The 10,417-nt window shown below is 54.1% G+C and overlaps 5 protein-coding genes across 5 annotated transcripts; 1 reads left to right on the forward strand and 4 right to left on the reverse strand.

The window, feature by feature from the left end:
* Positions 1–2,061: 2,061 nt before the first annotated feature.
* DSM5745_03242 (uncharacterized protein) lies at positions 2,062–4,891 on the forward strand (the record flags this gene model as incomplete). The annotated part of the gene is made up of 2 exons (XM_026745258.1): positions 2,062–2,424; positions 2,480–4,891. 2 exons carry the CDS (start codon positions 2,062–2,064, stop codon positions 4,889–4,891), a joined length of 2,775 nt encoding a protein of 924 aa, XP_026606124.1.
* A 213-nt stretch (positions 4,892–5,104) lies between these two features.
* DSM5745_03243 (SDR family NAD(P)-dependent oxidoreductase) lies at positions 5,105–5,999 on the reverse strand (the record flags this gene model as incomplete). The annotated part of the gene is made up of 4 exons (XM_026745259.1): positions 5,105–5,289; positions 5,351–5,735; positions 5,784–5,880; positions 5,938–5,999. 4 exons carry the CDS (start codon positions 5,997–5,999, stop codon positions 5,105–5,107), a joined length of 729 nt encoding a protein of 242 aa, XP_026606125.1.
* Positions 6,000–6,558: 559 nt separating this feature from the next.
* DSM5745_03244 (MFS transporter) lies at positions 6,559–7,973 on the reverse strand (the record flags this gene model as incomplete). The annotated part of the gene is made up of 4 exons (XM_026745260.1): positions 6,559–7,167; positions 7,221–7,619; positions 7,672–7,686; positions 7,743–7,973. The coding sequence occupies 4 exons, from the start codon at positions 7,971–7,973 to the stop codon at positions 6,559–6,561; spliced, it is 1,254 nt and encodes a 417-aa protein (XP_026606126.1).
* A 195-nt stretch (positions 7,974–8,168) lies between these two features.
* DSM5745_03245 (uncharacterized protein) lies at positions 8,169–9,057 on the reverse strand (the record flags this gene model as incomplete). The annotated part of the gene is made up of 4 exons (XM_026745261.1): positions 8,169–8,313; positions 8,382–8,445; positions 8,521–8,956; positions 8,995–9,057. 4 exons carry the CDS (start codon positions 9,055–9,057, stop codon positions 8,169–8,171), a joined length of 708 nt encoding a protein of 235 aa, XP_026606127.1.
* A 70-nt stretch (positions 9,058–9,127) lies between these two features.
* DSM5745_03246 (serine hydrolase domain-containing protein) lies at positions 9,128–9,899 on the reverse strand (the record flags this gene model as incomplete). Its single annotated transcript, XM_026745262.1, has 2 exons — positions 9,128–9,423; positions 9,485–9,899. The coding sequence occupies 2 exons, from the start codon at positions 9,897–9,899 to the stop codon at positions 9,128–9,130; spliced, it is 711 nt and encodes a 236-aa protein (XP_026606128.1).
* Positions 9,900–10,417: the final 518 nt, after the last annotated feature.

Genomic DNA, 10,417 nt, shown 5'->3' on the forward strand with positions numbered 1-10,417 from the left:
AGGCAATCGCAAATCCAGAGCTCTGTATTGCGACTGATAAGCTGCGACGTTCCAGTAGATTTCGGGGAAATCCTGGTACCTGATTCCGCTGGACCCTTCAGCTTACGACACGAGTTGACCGAGTCTCGTGAGATACGACGACTCAGCCACATAAGACAGATTAATATTACTTACTAGATACGGCATTTGGCGGGAATTGCCGCTCACTTGATGCTGTACCATTGTTTCCTGCATATCGCATTGCACTATTGCACAGCGGCCAGCTTATCCCCAAGCCCTGTTCACAGACCCCAGAGTACTCAGTTCTCTTTGGGAGCTGGTTCTTTCCATAGCAACTGGAATTGCTATCCAGTAAATGACCAGGTTGTGGACTCTGGTTTCTCCAAGGCGGCCATAGTCGCAGATGCACCCCTGGGCAGCATCGAGTCTCCGTGGGAAGAATGAGACCGGTCTAGTACTTGAATTCATAAACTTCATGGTACGCGAGGAACTATCTCGCCGGTAGTGAGGCTTCTATCGTAGACGTCAAACTAATATCCTCGTCTCCTTACCGAAGATGCAAGTGTCTGCTGCACCCTTGGAAACAAGACAAGATAAGGCATGACGTTTTCTTCTCGCAACAGATTTATTTCTGGCAGGCTTTAAGAAGACTCTGGCGATCGAAGACCTTTATCCGCTCGATGGCTCTCTCTCGCCAAAGCGCTTCATGAGGACTTTGTTAGAAATGTGGATTATTCGAAGCTCGAGGGTGACCACCCGATCACGGTCTTCTCAAGGTACTCATGCGGACGGGACGCTGAAGATGCCACTCCTTCTCCCTATTGCCCCCCGACTGGCGCCGGTTGGATTCACGTTCTGCCAGCCTCTTTTCATTGCGCTGGAGAGATTATTGAATTACCTCGCCCAGCCGGCGCCCGACGCAAACGGTGGATACGGGCTTATCGGAGCCAGCATACTTACGCCGGGATAGGTGTCTCCTACGCACTGTACTGGTACACCAGGCCTCCCGACTTTATGTGAAGCCTTTACCAATTGTGATAGGTACTTTCACCATCGACTGCGTACCATGGTGCGCTCCATATTAGTTACGGATTCTGATATTTATACGTTGATTGTCAAAGCTTTAGGGTGACGGGTGCAGCAGCTGATGGTTTCAGAGGCTTCAATCAATTGGACAAGAAGCAGCGATGCTTCCAAGGTTGCTTCGTCGCGTATTTGGGCATCTGTTACCCACTGCTAGGAGGGGTGCTATATGCCGTGCTCAAACTCCTTGACCCGATTCCACAAGCATTGAAGACAGGACCAGATTTCAATTGATGGCATGCCTGATTTCGAGAAGAATGGAAAGAAGTTGGTTTGGTGGGCTGGTTAGGGCTGCGGGAGCTGGCCATCTCTTGGGCTGTAGTACCTACCTAGTGCCCTGTAACTTCCTTCCAAAGCCACACTAGACAGTACCTAGGAGTTAAGATACCTCGCTTTCTCTATCTGGCTCAGCTTCGTCTCATCTGCATACTCTGCAGACATATAATTCGCTGTCCCTTCAAGGTACATCCATGGGCCACGTGATCCGCCCAGTGGCGTCCACGGGTTGCTTGCATCCCCCACCATCAGCATTCCCTCAGAGTTAGAGAATCTTGTCTTTCATCACAAGAAACTCCATTCTCTGAAAGTTCTTCTATCAAGATGCAAACTGAATTGATTGCTGCTGTCTAACTAGCACTGACGGCTTTCAAGTTGTCATTGAACGACAAACAGCAACCTGTAAGTGTCTGCGGCTGAGAAGCATCTCGTGTTTGCGCTGGCAACTATACCAATCACAGCCTGTCCGCTGGAATCAAGTGCTGGGCGCGGCCCGACCCCGCTGAAGCGAGACCAAATATACAGAGACATCCTCCAGTCCTCCGTGTTCGAGCAGGGCACGCTTGATGAGGAGAAAGAGATCCTCGCCGGACTGTTCAAACAAATCGTTGGATCCATCATTGTGCTCTTCGAACCATTGCCTGTAAAGGCCTTGAGTGAATCCAGGACGCGGAAGAAACACCGTCCTCGCAGTCCCAAGAGATGAGTGACCAGTATTCTCACATCGACGCAACAGGATGTCATTCCATGTTGCTCCGCGACTGTCTGACTGTTATGGCAACATCGCTGCGGCAAAACATCTGCGGTCTAAGTCTAGGAACACTTGCTGCTGGAGTCGGACCTGCGCAAATCTCAGAGCACATCCCGGCTCATGTCCAGTACGCATGCCGCTATTGGGTCCAGCAGCTCAAGAGTCGTAGTGTCGAACTTCGTGACAATGGGCCTGAACACCAATTCCTCACAGTACATTTTTTGCACTGGCTCGAGGCCATGGCCGTGATGAGGAGTATTCCCGAGGCAGTGCTTGCAATAAACGAGTTGTCGACATACCTTTCCCAGCTGACAGTACGTATTCAAGCAGACATGCTTTATGGGCTGTCCTTCTAATTACATCGCTTAGGCCGGGGAAACGACCAAGTTCTGGAGCTTCGTTGAGGACGCCCGACGGTTTCTGCTCAAGTTTCGAACATCTATAGAGATCGCTCCCTTGCAAGTCTACACTTGCTGCGCCGTATTTTCTCCAACAGCAAGCATTATCCGCACTGTTTTTGCCAACCAAACAGTTGAGCCATTACCTAGGCTGGTGGTCGAAGAGGAAGAATGGAATCCTGTCCTACTGTCAATTCCAGACCTGTCTGATAACTGGGCCTTGTCGCAGAAAGGAACGCTGGCGGCATCGGAAACCGGTCGTATCTGGGATACTGCAACAGGAAACTTGATAGGTAAAATGGAAGAACCAGATGAGGCAAGCGTGAGCACTGCCTTCTCTCCCGACGCAAAAACGTTAATATCGGTAACGGAGGAGGGCACTATCAAATCATGGGATACGGAAACCGGGCGACTTCTTCAACTTCTTCATTGTCACCCGGAGCATTATATTACCAAGGCGATGTTCTCGCAGGACCGCAAGACGCTCGCCCTGGTGTCCCATAGGGTCGGCGTTGTATTTGTCGATCTGGTCAGCGGGCGTATTTTGACTGCGGACAGCCCTGATTATGAGTCAATAAACAGGGCAGACCTCTCACCTGATGGGACGAGACTGGCCACAGTTCATAAGTATAACACCGTTCGCTTGTGGGATACAACGACGGGGGCCCTAATAAAAGACTTTGGGAAACAGCGTAGGGATGACGTCCACGTACGGTTCTCACCTGATAGTAGGGTGTTGGCAACCAATGATGGCCGCTTAGTGTTTCTGTGGGACTCAGCGACAGGTAACTTGATTCGACAGTTCCAAGCCCCTGATGTCCCCGATGATCGAAGATACTGCGATTCTTGCCGGGACATAGCAATCTGTGGAGGTGGACGCCTCTTAGCTACGGCCTACGGGGATTCCGTCAGTCTTTGGAATCTGGCAGACGGAGCATTCCTATGGTGGGGATCCGATCCCATTGAGAAAACGGCCTTCTACGAAGACGCAGCCGTATTCAGCGAGGACGGAAAGCTGGTGGCCTCGATCGGCAGTGACAGGTTCATCCGGATCTGGGACACGGCATCAGGGGCACTGGTGAACCTGATTGAGAACGATGAAGTGGTGAGGAAAGTGCTCTTCTTTTCTGACAAGCGAATCGTAGGTCTAATCGGTAGCGGCTCACTGCGCATCTGGGACCTCACAGTGAAAGCGTCCACTAGATCCCAATATGTCGCGACCAACGGTATGATTGACGCACTATTGCTAGCCCCGGACGGCAGAAGGTGCCTGGTAGCTGCAGACTATGGGTGTTGGCTGTGGGACGTGGAGACCGGCGAGCAGGTCCAGAAGTATACCTCTGCGAGACCGACCGTACTCCTATTCTCTCCTGATGGCGAGTACTTGGTCTTGAGTGGGGAAAAGGAAGAAGACATCGAGCTTCGCGATGGAGTGACATTCGAGCGTCTGGCCGTGCTTACTGGGCATCGGCATGCAATCTGTGCTGCAGCGTTCTCGCCGGATAGCCGGTTGCTTGCGACCATCGCCGAGATCCCACTCTTTGTTCACGACTCAGATGGAGAAGAAAAGGGTACTCAGGAGAACGATTGCTGCAGCGAAGGCGATGGTGAAGGCGAGGACATCAACACCAACGCCGACGATTCTGAGGAGGATGCCATAATTGGACTCTGGGATGTAGCAACGGGGACATTGCTCCATAAGCTCAGGGGCCACACACGCCAGGCTGGTAACCCTCTATTTTCCCCCGACAGCCGCCTCCTGGCATCAACGGCACTTGACAAAACCCTTCGACTCTGGGACGTCTCGACAGGGACAGTCCTGAAGGTCATCAGAGGAGACTTCCTGACTCTAGCCTTTTCTCCAGATGGACAGACCATCGCAACAGCAGACCGCATGTCAGTAGTTCGCTTCTGGGACATCCCAACCGGCCAGCTTATTGAAGAGATCCACTCGTCTAGTAAAATCAAACGACTCGCCTTCTCCCCCCACGGCAAGCTTCTAGCGGGCTATGGGGCCATTCCTCATGAGACCCTACTGGCAATCCACCTCTTTGACCCGGCGGCAGGCCAGCTCCCAGTTAGGGAAAGTAAAATCCCAGCTACGGTTTATTCTTACAGTACCCCTGAGCTCCGCTGGTCTGCTGATGGCCAGGTTCTGCATACTGCTGTCGGCGATGTCAGTCTTGCATACCTTTGTCCTGAGCGCGCTGATTCTGGTATTCCGGCCTGGGGAATCTTTGTCAATGGGGATTGGGTCGTGAGGGGGACGGAAAAGGTTGTTATACTGCCTCTGGAGTATAAGGCGCGTTGTGCTGCTGTACATGAAGGCACTCTGGTTATTGCGACTGAAACCAACCGGGTGGTGGCTCTTCGGTTTGACTAAGTGCGTACTCGATGTACACTGTTCGTCTAACGGTAGGCTACTACGCCCCTTCATCTATCTAGCCGTACTGATTGTGCCTCTCAAAGACTTTGCTTTGATGGTGTTGTAAAGGCTGATAGGAGGCAATCGCTTTGTACAAAGACTAGCATTGTATGGCCCTTCGATCTGATTATGGCACATCGCACGGGCAACATCGCCTGAAATCGTCACGGTCTAGTTATAGAGCCCCCCATTCGCAGACAAGCAAGCCCCCGTCGTCCACCTCGCATCCTCACTACACAGGAACGCCACGAGCGGCGCAATGTCATCCACCTCGCCGACCCTCGGCGCCGCAGGCGTCGACTCAATGAGCGGCTGCATGTCTTTCAAGAACTGCTCATCGCTCTGGAACCACTGGTCTACAACACAAATAAAAGGTTAGTTAATGCGCCTGCGACTCGAGCCAGATCGATCACGTACCCGTTGCCACCGGCCCGGGGTTCACGCAGTTGACGGTGATGCCGTGGGACTGGCCGAGCTCCTTGGCCCAGACGCGGACCAGGGCCTCGTCGGCGGCCTTGGTGGCGGCGTAGACGGTTTGCCCTGCGACGCCGAGGCGTGCCCCGGCGGAGGAGATGAAGACGATGCGGCCGCCCTTGGGGAGATGTGGCTCCACGGCCTTGGTGAGGAAGATGGGCCCGCGCACGTTGCAGTCGAAGTGGGTGGTGTAGAACTCGGGCGTGGTGTCGACGAGGTTTGCTTCGAGGCCTTGGGCGGCGCTGTGGAAACCAAGGTTAGGTATGGTTGATGCTTGACGAGCGGCGTCGACCAGGCGCGGGATCTCGTCGAGGTTGCTGACACTTGCCTAGCATGGGACAGCCTTTGTTCCGATCTTGGTGATCTCGTCGACGACCTTCTGGGCGCGTTCCTTGCTGCCCTCGGACACGTAGTTGACAACGACGTTGGCGCCGCGCTTGGCGAAGAGGATGGCGATGCCGGCGCCGATGCCCCTGTCGACGCAGAGATCAGTGTCCTGGTGAGATGAATGTGATGGGGTGATGCTTTACCTCGAGGCGCCGGTCACGATGGCGGTTTTGCCCTTGAGGGAAAGACCAGAGAAGTCGGACATGGTGCTTGGTGTGGGATTGATTCGGGGTGGATGGAGGATTGGTATTATGCTTGAATCAAGAGCACCTTTAATAATGTTTCCAACTTATCTATATAGCTTGCTTCTGCGGAACCAGCGGGGTGAGGGGTAGGCCTGGCATTACAGCTCGAGCTGGGCAGTTGGAGGCTTCTCAGCTTCCCAGATGGGGATCGGTTGGCCATCCGTGGATTTCCTTATTAGGAAACCGAGTGTTCGTAGGTACCTACATCATACCTACATTCATGTAGGTGCATGTTCAGGTACCCTACATGCTCTCCTAGGCCAGGCATAGCCGTGAAAGGACATTTGGTAGAAGTAACTCGTGCAGTCTACATGACTTGACTTCACTAATGTCAAATCTAGGTACAAGCAACCATTCAAACGGCCACATGTGAAGAAGAATCCCCCCCACGCCTCCAACGAAACGAGCCTCCCCTCGGAATCCGCGGGAGACTCAACCACAGCCCCAGAATCGCCCCCGACAGCGCGAGCACAAACGGCTGAAGCAGGCGGACCCCGTTCGTTTCCGCCACAACCCCAATCAGGAACGGAAGCAGCGTCGAGCCCAAACTGCTGAACCCCGTCGCCACCCAATCGCCGTGACATGCATCTCCTCGGGGAGCAGACGTGCCGTCGCAAGCACAATCGCCGGGAACAGCGGGCCCAGGAAGAAGCCTTGCATTGCGGTGGCGACGGCCGCAACGCGGATGTCGGCGACAAAATGGATGACAAGGCCGAAGACTGCTTCGAGGAGAATGTAGACGGCAACAGCAAGCTTCTCTCCAACAAGGGGCGTCACAAACCCCAATACAATCCGTCCACTTGAAAGCGCAAGCCAGAACCACGCCGCCGCCAGCCCGCTGACCGTCGTGCCGGCGTCCCTGACATCCCCCATGAACGACACAATCCAGCCAGACACCCCGAGCTCAATCCCGACGTACAGAAACAGAAACGCCGAGCCCGTCCAGGCAATCCGTGCAGACGCCCGCTGGAACAGCGTCTCCCTCAGCCCGCTGGGCCTGCTCCCATTCCCATCCCCATTCGTCTTCAACAAAGACTCTGCAAGCGCGTACCGGTACTCACCAGGCGCAGCAGTGGAGTCCCAGAACGCCGCCACAGACGAGACCAACTCCACCGCCGCGCAGGCAATCTGCACCGTCAGTCCAGCTCATATCCAAACAGCCATATACCAAGGCAACTCACCATAACATCATAGAAGTAATACCACGGCATCCCCCTTGCCCCAAACCCCGTGAGCACAAGCGGCGCCACCACGGCCCCCAGCCCAAACGCCGCATGCAGACACCCAAGCACCTGGCTGGCGTGCTCCATGCCGCTGGCCCACGCGTTCCACGCGGAGTCCGCCAGCCCGTTGCCGAGTCCTGCCAGGGCAAGCGTGAGCACGAGGACCGGGTACGGCGGGTGGAAGCTGTTGGCGATGTATGCGAGTAGGTGGCAGGAAGGCGAGATTATGGCGACGCCGCGGCGGCCCAGGGCGAGGTAGATCTTGGTGTCGAGCAGGGAGGCGATGGTGAAGCCGATTAGCGGGGAGAGGAAGATCACGGACACGGCGAGGTAGGAGAGGGTGTAGTGGGATTGCAGCTGAGGAGTTGTTAGGTATGTAAGACTAATATGTAGATAGGGACGGGCTGACGTATGGGACTAACGGCTATTGTCCATGTATAAATCAGCTCAGCTCAAGCAGTCGATACCATATCACCGTACTACCCCGGAAGCCGCGTCGTTTGCGCCCATGACGAAAAAGCTCCAGAATGCCGCCAGCGTCTTCCAGATATTCGACCTGGGATGGTTCCAGTTCGGCACGTCCTTTGCATTCTGATGCGCGCTGGCCAGCCATTGGCCTGGGGAGGCCTCTTGGTACTTCTCCGGTGGATTCGAGTCATCTGCGATTCCTGCTGTCATCCCTGGCTTCCTCTTGCCGACTGGTCGGGGCATCGTCATCTGGTCAGGAAACAACTTGATCGGATACAGAGGTGCCTGGATCTAACTCAGTGACCACGGATCAAACAGAGTATAATTGCCATATTTGGGGAGTGACTACACCCAATATGTACGATGAGAAAAGCGCTACCTAGGACAAACAGAGGCCCACCACCTGAACAGAAGCACTATGAAAGCCCCTAACTCTCCTTAATATGCAAGAGCCTTCCGAGGTCCAGTGGACATGTCCAGCATATTATTGTTGCTCGTCTCGTCTGCCAGAAGAAGCTCGGGGAGGCCTCGAGGTGTGGATCCTGACGATGATTGAGGAATGATTGCCGGCCAGCAATGATGGCTGTGGATCCTATTAGCTATCCAAATCTGAATCGCCTTCTTAGGCAACTGGGACTGAGTCAAGTGGACCTGTGGACAAGGTCGTTGTAGATTATGCTCTCCACAGCCCCAGAGCAACCAACCACCTCGAGGTCTGGACACAATCGTTAGCTCTAGTAGTAGTTACCAGTGACCAGTGGCCACTGCCCTGTAGAGGAAAGTTGCTCACCCTCATATAGCAGAATCTGAGATGCAACGACCCCCCCAATCCCGTTCTCCCTGTCCGCGAACCAGAACAGGTTGGCCACCCCGTCCCACGAAGCCGACCCGGCAGCCCTCCCGGTCGGACTCTGCGCGTGGCTCAAGGCGAAGGAGAGGCCCCGGCCCTCGCTGAGGTCTTCCGGGCCCGGCTGTAGCGGCGTTGCGTTGGCGATCTCCGGCTTCCCGGTCGGCGTGTACTCGTTGCTCTTGATCGGCATGGCCGGGATCTGATCGGTGAACATTGCTGTATGGGTTAGCCTGCTGTTCCTGAAGTATGGAGTGCTTGCTTTACCTTGGACTGTTTCGGGCCTGAGGAGCTTCGCGCCCGTATGAGGGCTGCACCCGTCGTTCAGGATGGCAGCCAGGATTCCTGTCGAGACCGTTAACCCGGTGCCATACCAAGGCTACTATATCATAAAGCAGCAGCTTTGACAAGACATACGGCAGTACTCCAACGGCGTCCCAAAACATCCACAACCCCCCATACAGAACCGATCCTTTTCATGTCCTGCCCCGGCGAGCAGCGGCAACCGGAGGAGATGATCTCTCGTCCTCAGAACCCCGTCCTCCGCGCGCTAATGCATCGTAGCCAGAGACGCCTTCATTTCAGCCGTAGGGAAGAACCGCATGTTCTTGATACCCAGTGGTCCAAGGATAAACGACTGGAAGTACGCCTCGAGCGACATCCCCGTGGCCCGCTCAACAACCACACCCACCCAGTCCATGCCAACCCCGTACTGGAATCTGGTGCCGGGCTGGTTCACCAGCGGCCGATGCAGCACGTCGCTCGCATGGCCCGAGAAGTCGTCCAGCCCGACGGGGAGCGACCAGTCGCGCAGCTTGAAGTCTTCGAATGCGTACCCGAACCCGGCTCCAGTGCGTAAGATCATCAGCAGCTTTTCTTTCTCGACCGGATCTAGGGCAGGTCTCACCTGTATGTGTCAAGAGCATCCGCAGCGTGATGCTTCGCTCTTTCGGCACCAGGCGGAACCCGCCTGCCCCCGGGCCCTCAGTGCGCTCAAGGACCTGGACGTCTCGAAGCTCCGGCGCAAAGGCCTCGAGCTGCTCGCTGTCGTCCAGGGCCAGCGTCCCGCTTTCCACGAGCTGCATGCACGCGATGCTTGTGATGAGCTTCGTGCACGAGGCCATCCAGAACACCGTGTCTAGGGTCATTGGCGCCGTCCCGCCCAGGGCTGTTCTGCCCGAGGCGTGGCTGAATATGGCTTCTCCCTTCTTGTTCACGGCGCAGTAGACGAGGCCGGGGATTCTTGGAGACGCACCGCTTGTTCTTTGGTCTATGGCGGCGCGGGCGGCCGCGGCCGCGGTTGCTGAGAGGTGTTGTGGCATTGTCCAGTGGCTATTACCGACGTGGCCGGAGCTTGTCACGATGCAAAGCAGAGGCTCCTGTGGATGGTCAGGTTATCTAGCATTCCAAGGTTATAGATGCACAGACTAGTGCGGAGAGGCACGAAATATACCTGATTAGGAAGGTGGGCTAGCTTACATACCTATGTACCTACATATCTACGATGCATACATCCATGCAGGCGCTGGGGGGGGTTTGTGATACCGTATCAGCACGCCCACATTTGTATCCGCTGGTGAATACATATCGAAACTTAATATAGTCGAAAAGTCACATTTTATTTAATATATATTATTATTTTTGATTTATATGAAATAATAATGTATATTATTATATAATAATATATATTAGTAAGCCTAATATATATTAGTAAGCCTAATATATATTATAATGTAAAATATATTAAAAAACTTGATATTTTATAAAATTTAAAAATAAAAATAAAATATTTTATAAGTCACGTGACTCCCCTAATATATATTTTATTATTATATTTACT

The sequence above is a fragment of the Aspergillus mulundensis genome (assembly GCF_003369625.1).
Source record: "Aspergillus mulundensis strain DSM 5745 chromosome Unknown scaffold_2, whole genome shotgun sequence".
Taxonomy (NCBI): domain Eukaryota; kingdom Fungi; phylum Ascomycota; class Eurotiomycetes; order Eurotiales; family Aspergillaceae; genus Aspergillus; species Aspergillus mulundensis.